At 57.9% G+C, this 23,412-nt stretch overlaps 1 protein-coding gene and 1 long non-coding RNA gene across 3 annotated transcripts; one reads left to right on the plus strand and one right to left on the minus strand.

Annotated features, from left to right (window-relative positions):
* Nucleotides 1-1,570: 1,570 nt before the first annotated feature.
* Nucleotides 1,571-11,855, minus strand: LOC139074330 (uncharacterized). The gene is made up of 3 exons (XR_011523842.1): nucleotides 11,644-11,855; nucleotides 3,550-3,691; nucleotides 1,571-2,922 (listed from the first exon to the last, which is right to left on the minus strand). It is a non-coding gene; the product is annotated as an uncharacterized lncRNA (long non-coding RNA).
* Nucleotides 11,856-13,301: 1,446 nt separating this feature from the next.
* SLC39A13 (solute carrier family 39 member 13) lies at nucleotides 13,302-21,365 on the plus strand. Of its 2 annotated transcripts, none has more exons than XM_070563847.1 (10): nucleotides 13,302-13,444; nucleotides 14,849-15,157; nucleotides 17,261-17,374; nucleotides 17,639-17,763; nucleotides 18,163-18,267; nucleotides 18,375-18,464; nucleotides 19,236-19,286; nucleotides 19,595-19,727; nucleotides 19,910-20,009; nucleotides 20,132-21,365. In XM_070563847.1, the coding sequence occupies exons 2-10, from the start codon at nucleotides 14,857-14,859 to the stop codon at nucleotides 20,205-20,207; spliced, it is 1,095 nt and encodes a 364-aa protein (XP_070419948.1). In that variant the 5' UTR covers nucleotides 13,302-13,444; nucleotides 14,849-14,856; the 3' UTR covers nucleotides 20,208-21,365. The 2 variants fall into 2 exon arrangements, with proteins under 2 accessions (XP_070419948.1, XP_070419949.1); XM_070563848.1 differs by having other exon boundaries at nucleotides 13,304-13,444; nucleotides 19,595-19,723.
* The last annotated feature ends 2,047 nt before the right edge of the window (nucleotides 21,366-23,412 follow it).

Raw genomic sequence — 23,412 nt, forward strand, 5'->3', positions numbered from 1 at the left:
GCAGGGGCCATGTCCTAGCTTTAGAGACAGCTTGCACCCAGCATAGAGCTGGCACTGAGTACCTGCTCGGTGTTTGTGAAATCACAATTTCTCAGAAGAGGATTCTAAGGCTCAGAGAGGTTAATTTCAAATCAGCCAGCTGGCTGTGGCTGAGCGGGGCTCAGGCCAGAGCTCTTACCTCAGCTGCGACTTGGGAGGAGGGGCAGGGAGACCCTTCCCTCGGGGCAAGACAGGGGCACTGGGCACTGATGGCCTGGCCAGGGATGGCAACTGAGAACTCTGCTGTCCAAGGCCTCAAGCTTCAGGCCAGCCCTGCTTCTGCCTTTGTCACAGCCCTGGGAAACTTCTATCGTCCCAGGAGGGAGACTGAGGTATAAGATTGAGCAAGGAGCCGAGTCAGATGGAGAAAGAAGGGGCTTGAGTGTCAGGAGATCTCCAATCTCAATCCAGACACTTTCTAGCTGTGTGACCTCAGACATGTGGCTTCCCCTCTGAGCCTCAGTTTCCACTTTATGATGGAGATAATGGGATAGGCGTGCTCTGGGGACAGAAAGAACTGACTCATGTAACTGGGAGTCTCTGCACCGATGTGACCGACTTTGTCTATCAGTAGTAACGAGTATTAATGATGTCGTCTGTTGTCGCTCCTCGAAGCGGTCTCCCGCTGCAGCACTGTCCCATCTGCCAGCTCCAAAGCAGCATGTGCTGTGGTCTGGGCCCAGTGTCTGTCTGTCCCAGCTCAGTTCTGTACCACACGAGGGCCTGTGAGCCACCCCAGCCTGATGAGCGGGCTGAAACCCACTCAGAGAGCATGATGGCTGGGGCCTCCTGCCAGAAACACGCTCCCCGAAGGCCCCAGGTGCCCCAAGTCCCACCGCAGCCCTCCGACTCCTGGGCCCTGTGAAGGTTGAGGGCGCCCAGACAAGCTGTCCTAAGGCAGGGCCGGGTAGCCCCGGGGCGGCCATTGGTGTTGGAGCTTTTCCAAACACCAAGGGGAACTGAGAACTGTGGGAATGTGCCTTGGGCAGGCTGGGGTGGGCTGGGCCTGGGTGGGAGGGGGCTGCTCCAGGGAACCCAGACTGATGGGGTCCCGGGGGCGAAAAGGAGAAGGGGACCCGCAAGCCGGCGGCTGTGGAGTTGGGGGTCACTGCGAGGTGCCATCCGGTTGTCCAGAGAGAGCTGGCCGGGCAGTGGGAGGCTGGGGAGCTGTGTGGGGAAGGAAAGAGGAAGCCATGGGGAGAGGGGGATGGGGCTGCCGGGGATGGAGTGGGAGTGGGGGCTGTGGGGCTGGGGGCCTGGAGCCACTTCGGCCGCAGCTACTTCACTTCTCCCGGTTTCGGTTTGTAAATAGCTGCTGGCTCCGTGCAGGCGGGATGGGCCCTGCCCCTTCTGCGGCCTGTGTCCAGGGAGGCCCAGGTCTGAGCAGCTGCAGATGCTCAAGCCCTGGATTTGAGGACCCCAGGAGGTATCAAGTTGGCCTGGCCTTTGGTCTGGGCGGGCAAGTTCTGGTGGGCCCAGCTCTGGGCAGCCCCAACCTGTGGTCACTGAGGTAATGCAGCTGAGACAGAACTTGATGACTTGGCCACACTGGGCTTATTTATAACTGGGCCTCCGTGGGCAGAAGCAGCTGCTGGGCCGCCAACTCAGCACTTGGGCCGGCCCAGGGCACCAAGGCAGAGGACAGGATGGTGGGGGCCAGGCCGGCTAGATGGCCCCTCAGGCTGGGCCTCTGGTCTTGGGATCCCCATGCCTCCATGGCTGGAACCAGTCCTTGTGCTGTGATGGGCAGGCCTTGAGATGCCGGGGGAGCTACGTGTGGGGAGGGCATCTGAGAACCTTCTGGATCAAGGGGGTGGCTGAACTCAGTCATAGGACTGGTCACTTCCCAGGGGGCTTGGCCTTCCCGCAAAGAAACTCTTTCTCCAGAAGTCAGATACAGTCAGCAAACTCAACAAGAAGCGAAGTCATCTCCCCTCCCCTTCTTGCAATAGCAGCTTAAAAGCAAAACAAACACGTTCACGAAGAGGGTGAGCAGATTCCTAAGGCCTGGCCCTCACGGTGGAATCCAGACAACCGACAGACGGGGGAAGGAGCGGGGCCCTGCGAGGCCCCCCCCCAGCTCACCACATGGGCACCCATCTCCTTGGCGGACAGGAAGGGCTGGCCCTGCCCCCACCCTCCAAATGAGGGCTGTCAAACCCTTTCTTAAGGTTTGCAGGAATAAACAGTTTCCTAAAAATCTTTCTCCCTCTTTTGAATCCTTCTGGATCAACCTTGCCACCTCCCACTCTCTGACCGTCCCGTTGACACCCTGTCTCCCAGACTTGGTCCTGGTCTTCCCGCCTCCAAGCCTTGTTCCAGTCTATTCCCCGCCTGGTATGCCCTTTCCTTCCCCCCAGTCTCACCAGGTCCCCTCTCTGTCAGACCCACTCTGAGGGTCCCAACCTCCATGCTCAGTGTGTCCCCAAAGCTGAGTCTCTTGGGATGTACAAGTCAAGGGATGTCAGAATTGGGGCAGGAAGAGGTGAGAGATTTTAGATCATGGGTGCCAAGATCACTAAACAAAAGGGGAAACCAAGGCTTGGAGTGGGTCAGGGATGGCCAAAGGCACTCGGTGAGTGAAGGATGGAGCCGAGGCCGCATGGCCGGACTCCTGGCCTACAGCTCTCACCCCTAACCTCTGACCTCCTGGACCACCTGCTGGGCCTTGAGTGCCAGGCCCCGCCTGGTCCCTTCCTCTTGGAGAAGCTGTTGGGGATGGGAAGGATGGTGTGGGGGTAACTCAGGCCATCCTCTGCCCTAGTAGGGACGCGGGGTGGTGGGCCCGCTTGGGCCCCTCTGGGCAGGGTCGGGGCGCCCAGCCCGGAGCCGCCCGGGCTGCAGCTGCCCCTGTTTCCACATCGGCAGCAGCAAGTCCGGCGCCTGAGAAAACAGGAAGCGCCCAGTCACCACAGGAAGCCTGTGTGCGCAGCCTCCCCACCCCAGCCCATTGCAAAACGCCAACAGCCCCATCACCACAGGCACCACACAGCGGCAGCAGGAACGCTCCGGCCGCCCGGCTGCCGGGGAGCCGGACAGACAGACAGACGCCAGCCCTCGCCCGCCGGGCTAGGCCGCGGGGTGATGTCCACTCGTGGCCTTGAGGAGCCCCGGGGTCTTGAAGTCTGGGCCTCATGCCTTCCTCTGGGTTCTCAGCCCCATCCCCAGATGGGCCTGGGCCAGGCCTGCCTTGGCCATGGTTAAATCACAATATGGGGTCAGGGGTCACAGAGAAGCCAACTCTCTGAGCTGGTCATTGGCATTTGACTCTGCGCCTGGCCTTCAGACTCTGACAGGGCCCAATCCCCAAGCCTTACCGAGGCCGTTGGCTCAGAGCCTGCCACCCCCACTACCCCAAGGAGCCAGCTGCTGTCAAGTCCACACCTGCCACACCCTCTGCCCAGCCTCAGCCCTTCCTAACCGAGACTTTCTCAGCCCCTGGGGTCCTGCCCACGCTAGCCTTTGGGAGCCTGGGCCCCTCCTCATCCCACCCGGCCTGCCCCGACTCACCTCCCATTTCTGGCCCCCCTGGGCTCCACTCTCCGAAGGAGCTGGCAGTCCACTGAGGCCGAGGCCCGGTGCCTGGGGAGGCCTGTGCTCCTCCAGCCCCGCGGACAGCAAGGAAAAGAGAAGAGAGCAGAGCATTTCATGGCTATAATAAATCAAAGGGGGAAGTCGAAGCAGGAGAAATAAGAAACTTCCCTACCCTGGGCACAGGGACCTGCCAGGCAGCAGCCCCCAGTGCCCCGCAGCCTTCCCTTCCTCCTGCCTCCCTGGCTGGGGCCCAGATCGGGTGCCCTCTCCTCAGGCCTAGGCACCCCACCTGCCCAGAGACCCCCTTCTCACTGTGCACCCTGGGGCTAGGCACCTCTCGTCTCTGGGCCTCAGTTTCCTCCTAATGGGCACAGAACTCCCCAAGTCGTGTGCTGGTCTGTGGAGGTGGACGGTCAGGCTGCCCAGCAGAGAGGGCTGAAGGTATGGGGCCCCTCTAGACAAGCACCCTCAGGGGATGAAGAGAGGGCTGAGACATCCTGAGAATTCCTAGTGGGACAGTGGGGCAGAGATGGACAAACGTCTGTGAGAGGAGATGGGAGGGCGAGACAAGAGGCAGGAACACAGAGCGGAGGTGGGGAGAGGCCGAGACTCTGAGAACAGGCGGGGCCTGGACCTCAGCTCTGTGCCTGCGCTCGCTCGAGCTAGACCAAGGGGCTCAGGGCCTGGGGTCCAGGGCACGGGCACCGGAAGTATGCAGCCACGGGATGCACCATGAGCATCTTCCCGGAAAGTCCACTCAGGTGGAAACTGAGAACGGAAACTTTGTTTTTAATAAGGGGGAGAAAAGCCCACCTATTACAAAGAAGGTTACAAATCTGTACACATTTTTAAGATAAAATAAGGAATTTCAGAAATATTTTGGCTCGTTTGGGGGCCACTATGAGCCATGCCCCTAGACGCCCAGCAGATCTCCCTACAACCCCTCAGCCATCCTGGGGCATTGGAAGAGACACAAGATGCCTCTACTTGAACTCTCCTGAAACGGGGCGCTCACTCCCTACTCCAGGTTAGTAATTTGCTCAGTGTGAGCAAATTCTCCTCAGCCCGGCCCTGGGTGTCCCGGTGATGTTTCCTGGACGGCTGCCAGCCTGGAGCTCGGGGCTCTCGGGAGAGAGTGACAGGGCCCAGGATCCCTCTGAGCCTCCGAGATCACGCTGCTTCACTCACAACCTTGGCGGGCAGATAAGAAAGCGGCAGTGACTGTTGGAGTCCAGGCTGCAGAGCCAGACAGAGCTGACAACGTGTAGTGTGTGACCCTGACAAGAGATCTCACCTCTCTGAGCCTCAGTTTCCCTGTCTGGAAAATGCCTACCTTGAAAGTTTCCAGTGAGGGACAAAGGAGGTCATGGAATAAGGCCTCAGAGTGATGATGTGGCCAGCATCCCATGGGGGCCACAAATCCCATCTCCTCCCAGAAGCCCCCACTTCCTCCTTTCTTTCCCTTTCACCTGCCTGAGAACCTTCACTCCCTGGCCTTGCTCTAACCTGTCCTGATCTGGGCGAGTGCTGGAGCTGGGGTTCCCAGCTCTACCCCGAGGCACTCCCTCTCTGAGACAGAGACCCTGGAGGCCCTAACTCCTACGCTGGTAGGACTCCCCACTGCTGCTCACACGCCTCCCACCCTCACAAGACACCCCCTCCCATCCTCAGACAGCCACACTGCTTTAACAACTGCTGGCATTCATAAACCGGGCCCTCTACACACACAACAGCTTGTAATCCTCGTGGCTGCAAGTATTCGTATCCCCATTTCACGGATGAGGAAAGTGAGGCCCGGAGGCGAGGAGTGACTGGTGCAAGGTCAGCTGCCTCAAAAGGGCAGCTCTGAGATGAGAACTCAGTTCTCCTGGCCGCCAACCCAGTGGAAATCGTATGCAAACCACGAGGCGAAGCAGCACCTCTTCATCTAGAAAAAGACTTTGAGCCTTTTGGGGAGTCACTGCTGCCCAGCCCCGTGGTCCTGGCCTGTTCCCAGCTCCCCTGCTCTGTCCCTGCCACCACAGTCTCCTGGTCCAGGCTGTAGGATGTCAGAAGTGGAAACTTCCAGCCCCAGGTGCCCATGAGAGCAGAAAGAGTACAAAGTCCAGAAGGCGAGCCGTCTCATGAATCAAAAGCTCCCTTTGGCTCCGTGCCCCGGCCATGCACACCTAGCAGCGGCACTTAACTCCCTGGGGACACAGGCCAAGAGGGCAGCGTTCCCTGGTGGTTAGAACCAGGGTGTTGGTGCCAGACATTGACGGCTTTAAATTTCAGCTCTGCAACTGAGAGACCACCCCCCGGGGAAGTGACTCGAGCCTAATATGGAGAGGAAAATGCCTTTCCTGGCCTGGAGGATTCACAGAAGGGAAATTTGTTTCTAAAAGCCAAAGGCTCAGGCTTCTTCCTCATGCATGGTCTCATTTGACCCTAACAGCTCTGATGAGTAGGTACGATGACTGCTCCCATTTTATAGATGAAGAAACTGAGGTGACGGAGTCTTTCCAAGGTCCTACAGCCTTGCAGGGGCTTGAATCCAGTCCCACGTGACTCTAAGTCACAGGCACTTACTCTGCCCCAGGGAGGTCCTTCTTCCTTTTCTCCCAGGGATTGTTCCCTACCCCCCAGGGCCAGCGGGGAGGCCCTGAGTGGCAAGCTGAACCATGACTGGCTGGGACTGCAAGGATTGGCCCAGCTCAGCTGTGGCGCGGTTCCCAAATGCCTGATTGTCCTTATTGTTGGGTTGGACATGCAAAGGGTTTGGACCCGCAGCCCTGGGGCCTTGTCTACGCAGTTCCCCTGCCATAGTGTCTTGGGCCACCTTACCCTGGAGCCACTTTAGTGTATGACTGTCTCTTATAAGAGGGATGTAAGCCCTTCCAGGGGGCCTGTCGCGTGGGGTCAGGAAACAGAGAAGCTGGACTTGACTTTCTCACTTGCTTGGGGCCCTTCCAAGGCCCTGGGAGAGGCCTCAGCAGATTTGTATTTGTGACTTTGTCATCTTCTTCTTAAAGAGGGCCCCCAAATTATATAAGCATCAGGCTCCACATAAACCTAGCTCTGTCCCCTGTCCCCAGTTTGGGGGCAGTGGAAAGAGTTCCATCCCTCTTCCCACTTGCTTCGTGCTTGCTGGCTCTGTGGCTTTAGGCAAGACCCCCACTTTCCCATCTAGGCAATGGGAATGGAGTCTGGAGAGTTAGGCGGGTACAGCAGCGGCAATGAGAGGAGCTCATGATAACCCCATCCTTTCCAAGAGGCGCAGTCTCAGAGGGCTTCCACCAGCCTGCACTTGTTCCATCCCCAACAGTCCTGTGGGGTCCTGGAGACTCCCGCCCCCATCTTCCAGCCCAGACAAGTGAGGTTTGGACCGGAAGGAGCAGGCTGGAGCCCCATCCCCCACTGCTCCCTGGGGTCTCTGCCCACGATGCCGAGCCCCGGGTTGGGGGGAGGGGGTCGCCAGGACAAGGGGTGCGGGGGCAGCTCTGCGGAGGCCTGCGGAGGAGGCCGTCCCGCACTGTCTCACCGCAGACCCGACCTCGGCCCTTATCTGCTCCGGCAGCTTCCGCCCCCAGCCCAACCCCCGCCGCAGGCCTGGCCCCCGCCTCCGCCTCCGGAGGGGCAGGCCCGCGCGCCCCTCCCCCGCCGCCCCCAGGGAGCGCGCGAGCTGCTGCCCAGCGGAGCAGAGAGGGGCCCGGCCCCCCAGGTGAGGAGCCGGAAGTGATAAATAACTCCTGGGGCGGCGGGCACCGTCGCAGTGAGGCCTTCCCTGCCCCAGCGTGCCCATCCCAAACAGACAGGGGCTCCCCAAACTGGGCGGCCGCAGCCAAATCTGGGGGTAAGGCTGGGAGGGCAGAGGGGCCGGGTCCCTTAAAGCCCCAGGGGGCAGGAGGAGCAGTGAGGTCGGTCTACACGGGGCTCTGAGAGACACGAGACCCCACACACGTACGCACACGCACACTAACAACGCCGATGGGCGTCCCTCGCACAGGTGTGGAAGAGAAGAGAGAAGTGCAGACACCTTAGAGAAAGTGAAAAGCAAGCCACAAACTGGAGGAGAGTCTGCCTCGTACGACCAGCAAAGGATAAGCGTGAAAAATACACAAAGGACTTGCAAATCCATAGGGAAAAAAAAAACAGGAAACAAGTAATCCAACAGAGAAATAGATCAAAGACGTGAACGGGCGTTTCTACAGAAGAGGAAATGCATTTGTCCAATGACCACCTAAGGGATGCTCGAGGTCATTGGTGATGAGGGAAATGCAAATGAAGACCACAATGCGAGGCTATTTTACACCTTTTGAAGGGCACAAATTAACAAGCTTGACAGCACGTAGTGTTGGAAAGGAGGTGGAGCCACGGAATCTCCAGTGCATTGCTAGTCAGAGTGCAACTCATCCAGTGCATTGCTAGTCAGAGTGCAACTCGATATAACCACCCACGGGCAAAACAATCTGGCCTTATCTTATAAAGCTGAGGCACAGCCAATCCCCTCCAGGCTTAAAATCAAGAGGAACTTTGGCATGCGCTCCAAGAGACACGGACAAGAACGTTCAAAGCTGCACCGTTCTTCATAGCAAAGATCTAGAAGTAACCCAAGTGCCCAGTGAGAAGAGAATGGGTACATGAATTACAGTGGATGCGCTCATAACAGTGGCCCATCATTAGCAGTGCACGCAGGTGAACCTGTTTCACACAATATCCTGAATGAACCTTAGTACCATATCGCTGAGTGAAAAATCCAGGCCCAGAAGATGAATACTTACCCTTCCTGTGAAGTTCAAAACGAAGTCAAACCAAATCTCTACAAATAACAATGTTGGGTCCTTCCTTCTAATACTTTTGTTATTAAGAGATGACATGATTTCCCACCCCAGAGACTTAAAAGTATACTCAAGACTCAAGAGTAATACTGAGGGGGCTGGCCTCGTGGCCGAGGGGTTGAGTTAGCGCGCTCCGCTTCGGCAGACCAGGGTTTTGCCGTTCGGATCCTGGGCATGGACATGGCACCGTTCATCAGGCCATGCTGAGACGGTGTGCCACATAGCAGAGCCAGAAGAACCTACAACTAGAATATACAACTATGTACTGGGGGGCTTTGGGGAGAAGAAGAAGAAAAAAAAAGATTGGCAACAGATGTTAGCTCAGGTGCCAATCTTTAAAAAGAAAAAGAGTAATCCTGAGAAATTATGAGAACCAGTGAAAAAAGGTAGTTGGATTACCAGGTATCAAAGGAATACATAAAAACTATTTGCTGGAGGCCAGCCCAGTGGCGTAGTGGTTAAGTTTGCATGCTCCACCTCAGTGACCCAGGGTTCACGGGTTCGGATCCTGGGTGGGGACATACACACCAGTCACCAAGCCATGCTGTGGCAGAGTCCCATATACAAAGTGGAGAAGGATTGGCACAGATGTTAGCTCAGGGCCAATCTTCCTCACAAAAATAAAATAAAATAAAAATTATTTGCCTTCCTGCACACTATCAATAGGTCATTCAAAATGTAATGGGAAATATCCTGTTCAAAATATTCACAAAAATATGAAATACCTAGAAGTAAACTTATTAACTGTTATGCAGGGCCTATATGAAAACAATTGTAAAAATCACTGAATAATGTAAAAAAACCTGTAAACAGCTTTTTTCCCCTTATTTAAAAAAAAAGCCAAATCAAACAGACTATTGTCCAGGCATACTTATATATATGAGAAAACTCTTTCTTTTTTGAGGAAAATTAGCCCTGAGCTAACATCTGCTGCCAATCCTCCTCTTTATGCTGAGGAAAACTGGCCCTGAGCTCACATCCATGCCCATCTTCCTCTACTTTATATGTGGGACGCCTACCACAACATGGCTTGCCAAGTGGTGCCATGTCCGCACCCGGGATCTGAACCGGCGAACCCTGGGCCTCCAAAGTGGAACGTGTGAACTTAACCTCTGCACCACCGGGCCAGCCCCAGAAAACTCTTTATTTGGAAAAAAAAAAAAATGAAAAGGACTGATCATCGAAAAATTCAGGTTTCCCCAAGAAGGAGGCAGGGAAATGGGATGGGGGAGGGGTGACAAGTAAGCACATATATCATTAAACACATAAATTAAATAAAAAAGGGCCCTGCAGAGGCTCAGATGACAGTGCCTAATACACAAGGATTTCACCCTAATTTGCGCTTCTGAGGTAGGAGGGGGGAAAGGGAGACACTAAACTCATTTGGGCAGACTTTTCTTCAGGGTACAGGCAAGAGCTGGAAGCCCACAGTGGGTGGAGAGAGGCCTGTGTACACGGCAGACAGAGCTAAGGGTCCCAAAGACACACAATACCGAGGGCCTTCAGGCTGGACAAATCCAGGAGGCTTCAGGGAAGAGGTGGCCTTGTAAACGGGCTGGATTTCAATTGACAGAGATGGTGGAAGGGGAAGGCCATGCCGGGCCTGCCAGGGCTGGGGTGAGGGTTACAAACAGGGTTGGAAAGGCAGAGAGGCCAGACAGAAAGTAGTGAGGCTTGGGAGAAAGCACCCCAGAATCTCTGGAGGGAGCTAAGGCTGCTCTGGGAGGAATAACTGGAGAGAGGGTTAGGGGCAGAGGTCCGGAGGGCAGGGCTGGTTTGGAGGGGCCCCTGAGGCCTCTCTGCAGCTGTGACCTTGGGCAAGTTGCTCCCCGCCGTGGGGCTCAGATGCCTTTCTACGGTTGCTGCCTGCCTGCAGACCCCCACAGCAAGCCCCGAGAATAAGGAGGCCCACTCTCTCGAAGGCCACGCTCTGGAAGCAGAAGCAGCGCATATCCACCCCCAGTCCCCGACTCTAGCCCTGCCCTGCCGGAGAAGGGGCATGTCAGAGCACTGGCCACGCCAGGCTTGCCGCCACCGCCCAGTCAGCAGGCCCAGGGGCAGTCCCACCTTCTGGAAATAAAAGGCTGAGGCCTGGTTGCTGAGGCCCCCAGTAAAAGTACCAGAGCCGGGAACAAAGTGTCAAAGTCAGACCCTGGGTAACCCAGTGAAGTCAGAGAAATGGGTCTGCCCTCTGGTCCCAGACCCCTCCCAGCCACTCAGAGCCAAGCAGTGTCCAGGCCCAGCCTGCCCTGCTGAAGCCTCTCTGCCCAGCATGGACAGCCAGGAGGTCCCTGAGGCCTCCAAACCGACTGATAAATGTGATGGAAAACACTCCTCTGTGCTCAGCAAGGAGAGGAGAAAGGACGGCCCCCACCCTGTGTCTTGAATTTATCTAGTCTTTTCACGGTTGTAACATTTTCTTTCTTTTTTTTTGAGGAAGATTAGCCCTGAGCTAACATCTGCTGCCAATCCTCCTCTTTTTGCTGAGGAAGACTGGCCCTGAGCTAACATCTGTGCCCATCTTCCTCTATTTTATATGTGGGACACCTACCACAGCATGGCTTGCCAAGTGATGCCGTGTCCACACCCGGGATCCAAACCAGCGAACCCCAGGCTGCCGAAGTGGAACTGCGAACTTAACCGCTGCACCACTGGGCCGACCTGCGACATTTTCTTTATACCCATGCATCCACATAATAAATAATAATAATATCTAACCCTTAAGCAGAACTTCCCATGTGCCAGGCATAGTTCTACGTGCTTTGTGTGTATTCGTTCATTTAATCCTCAGAACAATCCAGTACAGTCATCCATTTTATAGGTGAGGAAACTGAGGCATAGAGAGTTAACTAATTTGCCCCAGGAAGTCTGGTACCAGAATCTGGCGGTCTTAACCATCAAGCTAGGAGGCCATCCTATATATATAAATTTTTACATAATTGCACAAATGTGATCATATATATGTTGAAACGTCTTTTTAAATTTTTCTTTTATATTTGTCCTCCCCCCACCATGGAGTCCACGTCCTCACCCTAATGTGTGATCTTCTGTATTTTTTATTTGCTCACAATTACACATGGACTTATATATATGGGCATCTATAATCACATGTACATATACAAGGTTCCTTTTTGTCAATATTTTAAAATAGTGAATCATCTTAAATATTATCCTATCTCTGTTTTCTCACTCGTCTATACCTGGAAGCCCCTGGCAGATCTAATTCACTGTTTTTAACAGCCGTATGTGGTACCTTGCGTGGAACACACCCACCGCGTCTTTCCACCTGGCCCTCCCTGCTGATGGTCATCTTCTCAAGTCCCATCACACCCGCAATGCGCTTGTTGCTTTAATCCCTTAGGGAGTCTGACCATGAAAATTCTAGGCCAGGTGAGAGGAAAGGGCAGTAAGAAGGCAGCGAGTGGCATTTTTGACTGAGTCTTGCCTACCCCCTTGCTGGTGGCCAGCAGCCCTCAGTCCCCAGAGGCAGGAATGCTGACTGTGTTATTGTGAAATCATTTGTATATTGTGAAGTGCTTTGCATATGATGAGTGATTTGCATATAGCAGGGGGAGGGGCATCTTAGAGATCCCAGAGCAGCATCCCTGAGTGCTGAGTGTCTTCCTCCCTTTGCAAAGAAACCAACCCCAGGTCTTCCACTTCAGAACTCAGGATGGGGCACTGGAAGGCATCCTGGCAGACCTATGGCTCTGGTGGAGCGAGGCAGACAAGGGCCTTTCAGAGGAAAGCTGATCCCACCTGGAAGGAGCTGGGGCTCTAGCAAGGGCAGACACTGGAGCGTGAAGTGGAACAGGGCACCGGGTGCAGCATGAGAACCGAGCGTGCCCTCAGAGGCCCCAGTGCTGGAGGGCAAGACAGGACAGATGAAGGGAGCTACCAGGGAGGCAGGTGCGGGTCAGGGGCTTGGAGACCCCCACTCCTTCACAATCTCTGCCCATGTGAATACCCATGTGCCCCTTCCTGAATATCGTACTGTTCTGGCTGATTCCTAGAGAAGGATGCAAAGTGGACACGAGAGCCAGACTCCCACTGCCCTATTAGTGAGCGGCTATCACATGCTCTGGGTTCAGGGACATCCAGGTTTGAATCCCGGCTCTGCCATCGGTGCCACTGTGTGATTGCGGGCTAACAGTACCCACCTCAATGGGACAGACTGAGGACTCAGTGCGATAATGCCAGCAGAGTGAATGGCACGTGATAGGCGTTCAGTAAATTGCAGTGATAATGATAATGCTGTTGTTTGCTGCCCTGGTCTGAGCTGAGGGAAGCACAGAGCCCTTCCTCCTCCAGGTCTGGAGTTCTGAGCAGCACTGTCACCCATGCATTGGACCCCAAAGGGTTACAAGTCCTGGAGACAAAGGCCTGAGGTTCCCAGTGAAAAACCAAAGCATAAAAATAATTCGATGAGTAAGAATAAAATTCCCTCTTCTGAGGTTCCCGGGGCTAGGCCCCTCCCTGCGGCAGGCACTTCCCCTTTCCCTTGTTCATGGAGGAGCCAGGCACGGCTGACTCAGAGCAGGAGCGCCGCAGCCATGCTCCACCCGAACCCCGGCCCGGCTCGGCCCAGGGCGGCGCTGTCCGGCAGCCGAGCGCGCCCCCGCGCGGCCGCGGGCGGCACTGCAGCCCGAGACGGGAAGCGGCGGCCGGACCCGCAGGCCCAGCCACCCGGCCGCTAGCGGTCCCTGCGCGGCCGCCGCCTCCGCCCTGCCCAGCCCGGCTGAGCGCGGTGCCCGCCGGGCTCCCACTTCCGCCCGGCCCTCCGCGCCGCCCCGAGGCCGGCCCGAGCGGAAGTGCGCCCGCCGCCCGGGTCCCCCATGGCCGGGAGGCGGAAGCGCGCCCCGACCGCCGCTCCGCCAGGCCCCGCGACGCGCGGCGTCGAGGGTTCCGGGCAGGTCCCGTGTGACGTGGCCGCGCGCCGGGGGCGGCTCCGGGCCGGGGGCCGGCGGCCGAGCCGGGCGGGGCCGAGCCGGGGCGGGGCGGCGCAGCAGCTGGATGGCCGGGGCCGCCCGGAGCGTCGCCGCTGCCGCCGCACGGTGAGTGACCGCCGACCCTCGGGGCCGATCCCCCAGCCCCGGCCCGGCTTGTCCCAATAGGACCTGGGCCTCTCGCCCCAGCCCCGAGTTCAACTTCCCCGGGCGGTCCTTCCCTCCTGTCGCCCCCCGTCCGTCCCCATCTCCCCCTCGCGCTCACCCTCCGCGGCCGGCTCGCTCTGGCTTTCCTTCTTGCTTTCTCCTTTCCCTCTCCCCTCTGACTCCCTCGGTCCCCTTTTCCCCTATCCCAGACCTGTGGTCCCCTCCCCTCTGCGTGACCCCCCTCGGCCCCCAAGTCCGGCCCGGCCCACTCCTGCTGTTGGTCCCCAGTAAGCCTAGCTGGTTCATCGGGGTCTCCCGTGAAGGCCTGGAGAGCCGAGACGTGAGCATCCTTTCCAGTCCCGCCCACCTCCATGCACAGATGAGGAAACTGAGGCAGGGACGTCCCTGCTCAAGGTCACAGCCAGCGTGAGGCAGGGCAGACCACATTTCAACCTCATGCCAGAGTTTCCAGATTGAACTTCTCTCTGGGTTGATTCACATCCTGGTCCTGTGCTCTGCCATCTGCGTTCATCCCTGCTGCCTGGAGCTCCAGGCCTCCCCCAGCAGAAGGAGGGTCCTCTGCGCCTCTTCCCTGCCAGGCTCGTTCACCAGCTCTAGCAAGCTCCTCATCTTCCCAGCCGTGTGAGGGAGGCAAGAGTTGTCTTCATCCTCCAGAGGAGGAAACCGAGGCTCAGAGAGGGGGCTTCAGGGACTGGCCCTCAGTCAAACAGCTGTCAGTGCAGGGCACCAAGTTAATGGCAGGGCTCCAAGCCTGTGCGCTGTGCATCTGTTATGAGGCAGCTCCTAAGGAGGGGTCCTTTCTCTTCAGTACCATGGCCTGTCCATGCCCCAGGGACATTGGGTTCATTTCCTAGGAAGAAGCCCTGATGACCCCATCCTAGCTCAGTGACTTGATTTCCACACCTGCACCTCCTAATGTCACCCCATCAAGCTAGACGGGGCCGGCCTGAATCCCTGGGGTGTCCTCACAGGGGCACATCTTGGCAGCAAAGCCTCCCCTGGCAGCCAGAGACACCCGGCTGGGCTGGGCCTGCCGGTGGCTTAGGGGAACCCAGCCAGCGCCTCATCCTGTCATTAAGGAAAGTTTAGCCTCAGGCGGACATGCTGACACACAGTCTGGAGCCGTCTCAGAAGGAAAAAATGTGTGGTCCTTGGGAGTAGGACGTGGAGGAAGAGAGCCCCTTTGGTCTGTGTACCCGCCGTTCAGATTCTCAGAGGCCCTGGGCAAGGCAAGCAGGGGGGCAGATGCCGTGGCCAGTTGTCGGGGGAGAGCTAAATGCCACGTTTCCTAAGCAGGTGTGCGGCCAAGGGTGGCAGCTCACGTAAGTGGCCTTTGTTTTTCAGCACGTGGTATGTCTGGATGTCCCTGTCCTGGTTGTGGCATGGCGGGCCAAAGGCTCCTCTTCCTCACTGCCCTTGCCCTGGAGCTCCTGGGGGGTGCTGGGGGTTCCCAGCAGGCCCTCCGGAATCGGGGGGCTGCAGCAGCCTGTCGCCTGGATAACAAGGAAAGCGAGTCCTGGGGGGCCCTGCTGAGCGGGGAGAGGCTGGACACTTGGATCTGCTCCCTTCTGGGCTCACTCATGGTGGGGCTCAGCGGGGTCTTCCCACTGCTCGTCATTCCCCTGGAAATGGGGACCACTCTGCGCTCAGAAGGTGGGTGACCCTCCACTGGCGCCCAGGGGCAGCCAGCAGGGCTGGAGATGTGGTCCTGCTCTTCCCAGGAGAGCTGGCTCTCACGTCCCTGATTCCAGAGTGTCTGAGGTGGCAGGCGGGCATGAAATACAATTTCTCCCCTGGGGCCTGTGAGACCAGGATGCGCCACGATTATTTGTTTGTTCATTCATTCATGCGTTCGTTCATTTATCCTGAAAGAATAAAAGTCAGCCAGTGTTCCCCGAGAAGCAGTATAGATACTGCTTGGAAATAGGGATATTGGAAATAGGGAAATAGGAAATACTGGTTGGAAATAGGGAGGCCAGGCCACCTGGGTTCTGCCACTTACCAGCTAGTGGCATTGGGCAAGTTGCTTCCCGCCGCCTCAGGCTCCCCATCTTAAAAATGGGGTAATAATAGGATCTGCCTCACAGCTATAATTGTGAAGATTAAATGAACTGATATCAGTAGAGCATTTGGAAGACAGCCTGGTGCAGGAGAAAGGCAGCCTGCTCGCGGCCCGTGGGCTGGGTGCCGGGCTGCGTACCGGGATGCAGCAGCGAGCAAACCAGTGCATCTCCCTTCAGTCTTTGCTCAGAGTGCAAAAGAGCTCTCAAACTAAGAGCTCTGGGTCAGCCTTATCTGGGATACACGAGAGGCTGGGGCAGGCCTGCCTCCGGAGAGGGGCTCAGGGAGGGGGCGCTGGCGTGGGCACAGCTTTTCCTTGGCTCCTCTTTGGATCAGGCGCATGTGCTGTCTATCCACAAATGACATGTTGTAATGAAAAATACAAGATCAGATGGGGAGCTGCTAAAAACGCAGGTGCCTATCCCCGCCCGCCCGCCCGAGAGGATGACATAGTGGGTCTGGACCGGGGCCCCAGGAATCTTTGCAATGAGTGCGGCAGGGGCTTGTCCTGCCCTCCAGGCTCAGGAACTGTTCATTCAGCAGATGGTTATGCACACAGCCGTGCCAGGCCCTGGGCTGAGGGCTGGCACCGCAGCTGTGAACACAGCCCTCGTGGGGCCCCGCTGTCATGCCTGTGCATCGGCTCAGCCCCTTGGATAGCGTCCCTTCAAGGTCAACATAGGGAGGACTTGGATTCCAGGCATCCCTCGCTTTATTGCGCTTCCCAGGTACTGCATTTTTCACAATACGCTCCACCAGCAGAAAGATGGTGACTCGCTGAAGGCTTAGAGGATGGTTAGCATTTTTTAGCCATAGTGTATATTTTAATTAAAGTATGTACATTGCTTTTTAGATATAATGTTATTGCACACCTAATAGCATAGCGTAGATATCTTTTATATGCACTGGGAAACTAAGAAATTCATGTGAGTCACTTTATTGAGACGTTTGCTTTGTTGCGGTGGTCTGGAACCGAACCCGCAATATCTCCGAGGTATGCCTGTATTAGCCCCATTTTAAAAACGAGGAAGCACAAGCACAGAGAGGTTCTTTGACCAGCCCAAAGTCACGTAGTCTGGAAACAGTAGCTTCTCCTGGAATCCCATCCCACCGCTAGGCTGCCACTGTCCCCTGGGCCTCAGTTTCTCTATGAAACCAAGGGTCTGGGCATAGCCCCCTGAGGGCACTTCCAACTCTGGATGCTGCGAGTCTTCAAAAGTCCCCCAATCTCTGCCACTTTTGTGAGAGTAACAGTGGCTGAGAAGAGAAAAATTCCCATTTAATGAGCCCTTGCTGTGCGTATTGTGGCTCAATCCCCTCAAGATCCCTATCAGATAGATCCAGTTATCCCCGGTTCACAGCTGGGGAACAGTCCCAGAAGCCATATGCCCACGGTCTCCAGCTGGTGGGTTGGGAAGCTGGGGCCTGTCCGGCTCCCAAGCCCAGTCTCTTAACCATGAAGCCATCGTGGCTTCCCCAGTTGTCCAGCAGGTCATGGGGCGTCCCTGCCAAGCACCCGGCCCTTGCTGGGCCTGGGAGTGGGGGACCCAGGAAGGGCAGCAGCCGAGGTCCCGCCTTCTGGAGGCTGGGAGTCTGGTTGGGACAATACGAAGAGCCCAGTCAGCTGGGTGGGGCGGAGGTCAGGCCGGGGCCTTTGGTGGGTCCGCCCCCAGGCCCCGCTTCTCTGCCTTGCAGCGGGGGCCCGGCGCCTGAAGCAGCTGCTCAGCTTTGCCTTGGGAGGCCTCTTGGGCAATGTGTTTCTCCACCTGCTGCCTGAGGCGTGGGCCTACACGTGCAGCGCCAGCCCTGGTGAGTGAGGCCGCAGGCTGAGGGCAGGAGGGAGGGGGTGGGTCCCCATGCGTTGGCCTAGGCCCTGCCACAGTGACTGGAGAGGGGTTCTGGGCATCTGGCCGGGAACTTGTCCTGGTCCCAGCACCGTAGCCCTTCTGGGAGTCTCTGGGGCCCAGCTGTTTCCCCAGCCAGTTCTGGACCCCTGTCGTGTCACTGGCCTGGATTAGGTCCCCCCTTCCATGGTCCTGGCTTGGCCTGGCCTGTCAGTGCTGCCCCCTGCAGGTGGTGAGGGGCAGAGCCTGCAGCAGCAACAGCAACTGGGGCTGTGGGTCATTGCTGGCTTCCTGACCTTCCTGGTATTGGAGAAGATGTTCTTGGACAGCAAGGAGAAGGAGGGGACCAGCCAGGTGAGCCCCAAACCCCAGGGCCTGGACCCATCAGCCTCTGTTTTGTGGTAACACCAGGGCCTGGAGACCCAGATTCTGACTTGAGCTCTGAAAAGAGGGTCTCTTGGCCCTTTCCTGGGAGCTCTGGGAGGCTGGGCCAACTTATTTGGAAGGATCTGGAGAGTGACAGCATCAGCTCCTGCCGCAGCTTGTTCTCATAGACTGAGGGGGACAGCAGTGTCGGGGGAGGAGGAGGGTTTGTTGAGTCTGGGGGCACCTGGCTGATTGAGCGGCAGAGAAGTCTAGCCAGATGAAAGGGGTGTTCCCTGTCTCTTGTTTCTCCATCTCCCGGTCCCCTTCGGTGTCACCCTGGCTGAGTCGGGAGTGTCTAATGTCACCTCTCCCTCCTCCTGGCCCTAGGCCCCCAGCAAAGACCCCGCTGCTGCTGCTGCTCTCAATGGAGGCCGCTACCTGGCCCAGCCGGCTGCAGAGCCTGGCCTGAGCGCCATGGTCCGAAGCATCAAAGTGAGTGGCCCGCTCAGCGTCCCCTCCTGTAGCCACCCCAGCCCGAGCGGCCAGCCTGGCTCAGCCCTGCAGCCTGGCTCAGCCCGCCTTTCTCGCCCCCCTCCCAGGTCAGTGGCTATCTCAATTTGCTGGCCAACACCATAGATAACTTCACTCACGGGCTGGCTGTGGCTGCCAGCTTCCTAGTGAGCAAGAAGGTGAGTAGGGGTGGGGCAGGTGGGCCCCAGGCACTGCTGATGGGAATGATGGTGCCTGTGTTGACCAGTTGGCTCTACCTCCAAAATAGGTCTCCAATCTATCTCCTTCTCGCTCCCTCCACCACCAACACTCTCCTCCAAGCCCCCAGGACTCCCTGTTGCTCTCCTGGATGCAGCCTTCTTTTGTCCTGAGCCCGTGGTCTGATCTCCTTGCTGCAAACACTCCTTGTTGGGATCACATGCCTCTGCCAGGCTCCTAGGCTTAGCCGCTGTCTGCTTCTAGATGCTTCTCCCCCTCCTCCCCTCTGCGCTCTGGCCTCAGTGGTCTGGCCCAGCTCTTTCCCCTCCCGGCCTCCACCGCACACCATTCCATCTGCCTGGAATTTCTTCCTCCCACCCTGAACCGCTGGCTCCTCGTCCTGCAGGCCTCGGCTCCCTGCACTTCCTCAGAGAGGCCTTTGCTTGCTGACCCCTCCTCTAAATTAGGGCCCCATTACTCAGGTCCCGCGGCACCCAGTTCATCCTTTCGCCCAGCACCTGTCACTGTGTGCTCACACAGTTCTCTGTGTGTTTATTCCATCCTTGCCTCTCCCGTCCAGACTGTTAGCTTCATGAAGGCAGGTTCCTTGTCTGTTTTATTCGCTGCTGTATTTCTAGTCGCCAAACGGTGTCCAGCCAGAGCACTCAGAGCAGAGTAAATTTTTGTAGAATGAGCGGACAAGTGGGTGCCCTGGCCCTCGGCACAGACCCCACCAACTCCCCTCCCTGCAGATCGGGCTCCTGACCACCATGGCCATCCTCCTGCATGAGATCCCCCATGAGGTTAGTGCCAGAGGTTTCCATGATCGGTAAGGTGGGCACGGAGCCGGGGGGAGGGCTTTGGGGTGGGACTGCCCACCAGTGGCAGGCTCGGGGGCTGGACTTTGGGGGCCTGGAGCTGCTCAGCCCACCAGGCTGTAGCCAGCCTCTCAGCTGTGCTCCAGCTTCCTCGGGACTGGGGTCCCAGCCAAGGGGATGCGGGCTGGGGGTCCCAGCGGCAGGGCTGGTGCCGGGGCTTGGTGTCCGTACCTGAGACACTCAGGGGTCTGGCCCCACTGGGGCCCAGAGTGATTGTCTGGACCTCCCCTCAGGTGGGCGACTTTGCCATCCTGCTCCGGGCCGGCTTTGACCGATGGAGCGCAGCCAAGCTGCAGCTCTCGACGGCACTGGGGGGCCTGCTGGGTGCCTGCTTCGCCATCTGTACGCAGTCCCCCAAGGGAGTAGGTACGGGCGTGGCGGGTGGTGGAGGCAGGTGGCGGTCAGCAGAGGGGCCCAGCACCAGAGGGCACAGCCGCCCTGCCCTGGTATCCAGGCTGGGTTCCGCCCTGTCTACCCTGTGGGAGGGGGTGCAGTTCACATGGCTCCCCTGGGCTCCCAGCCAGTCGGACCTCCTCCCCCCACCGCAGAGGAGACCGTGGCCTGGATCCTGCCCTTCACCTCTGGTGGCTTTCTCTACATCGCCCTGGTGAACGTGCTACCTGACCTCTTGGAGGAAGACGACCCGTGGTGAGAGGCCCACTGGGACTGTCACTCGCAGAGCCCTTAGGGGCTCATGGGGGAGGATCTTTTGGCCTCTGCCCTCTCCCCCTCAGGCAGCGCCACCCGCTGAGCCCCCACCCCTCCCACAGGCGCTCCCTGCAGCAGGTGCTTCTGCTCTGCACGGGCATCGTGGTGATGGTGCTGTTCTCCATCTTCATTGAGTAACCATTCCTGACGCCCCACCCCCCGCAGCAATAAGAGACTTGGATTCACTCTGTGATGGTGTGTGAGGCAGAGAGGGCGCGTGCCCGTGAGTGAGCCAGCCTCCGACCAGAGGATGATGTGCGTGTGTGTGTGTGTGTGTGTTTGTGTGTGTGGTGTGCCCATGTGACCAGAGGTGTGTGCGAGACCGACACTGTGATCCCTTGGGCGTTGGGCCCAGGACCCCAGGCCCGCGCCTACCCCCAGCCATGCGGTGGTCTTCTCTCCTCCCACCCTGTCATCTTGCACCTCCCCGAGTGAGCAGTGAGGAACAGCATTGGTCCCGAGCAGAGGTCTCTTCCCACCGGGACCCCAAGAGGAGTGAGAGCAGCCCAGGGAGCCCAGGGCTGCGGGGAGCCTGCTGGGGCCTCATGCTCCCTGGCCTGAGGGAGCAACCCCCTCTGCGCGTGCTCCCAGCCCTGGGCAGCCAGGGACCGAGGCTGGGGTGCCTTCTCTGCCCTTCCTTCACCAGCTCTAAGGCCAAAGAAAGGACAGGCAGGTGCTTGTGGAGCCCCCTGCCCCGCTCAGCACTGACAGCCCTACCCCTCCAGCCTGGAGCCAGGAGATGCTTCCAAAGACCTTTTCTTCAGGGCTGCCTGCCCGGGGCCAGCTCCTGTTCCCCCAGTGAATGCTCCCTGGCAGCGCCAGCAACTCTTGCCACCTCCAGCTGCCAAACAGCAGCCTGCAGGGCAGCAAGCAGCCCCGGGGCCAGAGAGGCCTCCCAGTCCAGCTCAGGGATGCGTGTACCAGCACAGGGCCCAGGCAGCTGCTCTGGGGGTAGGGAGAGCAAGCCCTGGCTGCCTCCCCCTGCTCGGGCCCCTTTTCCTGTCCCACTGCGGTGGGGGTAAGGTGGGGGTGGTGAGGGCTCCACGTTGTCAGCACTCAGGAATGTGCTCTGGGAGAATGCTGAAGCCATAATCCCCAGCTATTTCCCTTGGCTGACGCCCAGGTACTCAGCTGGCCCACTCCACCGCCAGACTCCAGCCCTGCTGCTTGGCCATGGGCGTTGAGAAGTGGCCATCAACGGGGTCTGAATGGTTTTACAGCAGTTTTGCTGTGGTTCCATTTGTATCTGTAAATACCTGTTCTGTAGATGAGATGCAAATAAATATTATATGCAAACTGGCTGGCTCTGTACTGCACACCAGAGGCCACGGTCTAAGTGGGGCTTTCCTCGGCACCCCACGCCCCAGCCAGGCCGGCTGCTTGTGTGGGCCAGCTCCTGCTGGCCACCCTGTGCATCTGCACGGGCATCCCCTCCTTCCAGCCCTTCTGCTTCACACTCCTCTCTGAAGTTACCTGGCGGTGCTTCTCGGAACTGTGGCATTTTGTTTCTCCCGCCTGTTCTGTCGTTAGCTTTCTCTCCCCGTAAAACAAGCCTGGCACCATGCCATCACAGCCCACGTCACCCCAAGGGTGGGGTCCCGATTTTATAGACCTGTGAGCCAAGGGATTTTTCCTGGCCTGCCCCGCCCCCCGAGTAATTTAACCAAGGAAGGGAGCACCATCCCTAAAGTCATCTCCAGGTTTGGCCTCAATGAAATTATTTTTCATTAAAAAGAAAAAATACGAGATCCTTATTCTGCACCACATCCCCTCCCCTCCCCTCTGAAGGCGCTGTGTAAAGACAGCCTCAAGCACCAGGGGCGCTGCCATCCTGCAGTGCTATTAGGAAAAAGCGGAAGGGGCCGTGGAGTCGCACTGCTCTCCAAGCCAGCAAGGACAACTCTCAGTGGCCTGTTGGCAGAGAGCAGCACGCCCGCCCCCCTCACGGAGTCTGGTGCCCGGGCTGTGAGGCCCAAATCAGTGGCATCCTCAGCTGGGGCTGCCTGGCTCTCAGTATCTTATCAGCAAAAAGGGATCTGCTTCCCTCGTCGTGACATACGCAGGACCTGGGGGTCCAGGCCTCTAAGAACACAGAAGGGACCCTGGGCTGTCTCGCCAGCTCCTGGCTGAGCCCCTGCTGGGTAGCACACGTGGTCGTGGTACTCAGCCCTCTGAGGGAGGGGCTGGGGCCCACTTAGGAGGAAGCCAGGGTGGGAAGTGAAGGTGGTGCCTGCAGGTTCACTCAGGTGCCCTGACCAGGGGAATGCCCTGACTGGTTAGAAGAGGGAACCGAAATGCAGGAGGCAAGCTGGTTGAGCCCGGGGCAGGGGACAGAACCAGGGCCCTTCAGAGGCTGTGCTGGGGGTTCCTTCGGCAGAGACTGGGGAGTCAACGGGATCACCAAGGAGAGCACAATGGGGGCACACCTTGGACGGCCAGCCTGGAGGTGGTGGGACTAGCGGAGGGAATGAGGAGACGGAGCTGAGCCCTCCAAACAGGCCACCTTGGGGACAAAGAGGGTGTAGGGCCTTTTGCCAGAAGGCAAGTGAGAGCTGAAGGAGAGTCCCCGGGCTGGTTCCTGGAAAGGCCATTCAGGGGCAGCAGCACGCGGAGGGCAGACAGGTTTTCCTCTCAGCCTTGGGTTGAATCCCAGCTACGCACCAAAGGTGGTGCAATCATGGCCCAGGTGTTTAAACGCATCTACAAAGTGAGGCTGCCCCACTGGCGGTTACTGAGCTAACCAGATAACATTATGCACAAGACCCACAGAGCACATGGCCCAGAGAAGGCCCTCAATAAGTGGTGAACCACACTCAGTGGGCTGCAATTAGGAAGGCTGGTAGACAGGAGGGCCAGTGAGATGAGATCCTGACAGAAACCGTGACAGGATTATCAGCCCGCCAGGGAGGGGGCTGATGGCAGAATAGGGGAGTGGGAGAGAATACAGCACGGCCAAGGGTTAGGCCCAGAAGGGCTCTCAGAGGGGATCTTGCTCCAGGTTCATTTTTCAGCTAAAGGAAATGGGCCAAAAGAGCTAACAGGGACATGTGGAGAAGCAGGAGATTAGGGGGCGAGGAAACAGGGAGGAGTTTCAGGGAGCAAAGCCCCGGAGCCTGGCTTCACCAGGGAGCAGGCGGAGGACCAGAGCACCAAAATGCAGAGAAGGGAAAGGCTGGCTTCTGTTCAGGCCCTTCATTCTCGAGCCACAGCGCCACAACCTCTAACGCTCAGAGGTGGGGCAGGGGGGTGGGGAGAGGGGTCTGGAGGGACGTGTCGGGGAGGCCAGAAGACCCCAGGCAACAGCTGCAGCACGCGCCCATCGCTCCCAGAGGGCCTCACCCTG

The sequence above is a fragment of the Equus przewalskii genome, chromosome 11, assembly GCF_037783145.1.
Source record: "Equus przewalskii isolate Varuska chromosome 11, EquPr2, whole genome shotgun sequence".
NCBI lineage: Eukaryota > Metazoa > Chordata > Mammalia > Perissodactyla > Equidae > Equus > Equus przewalskii.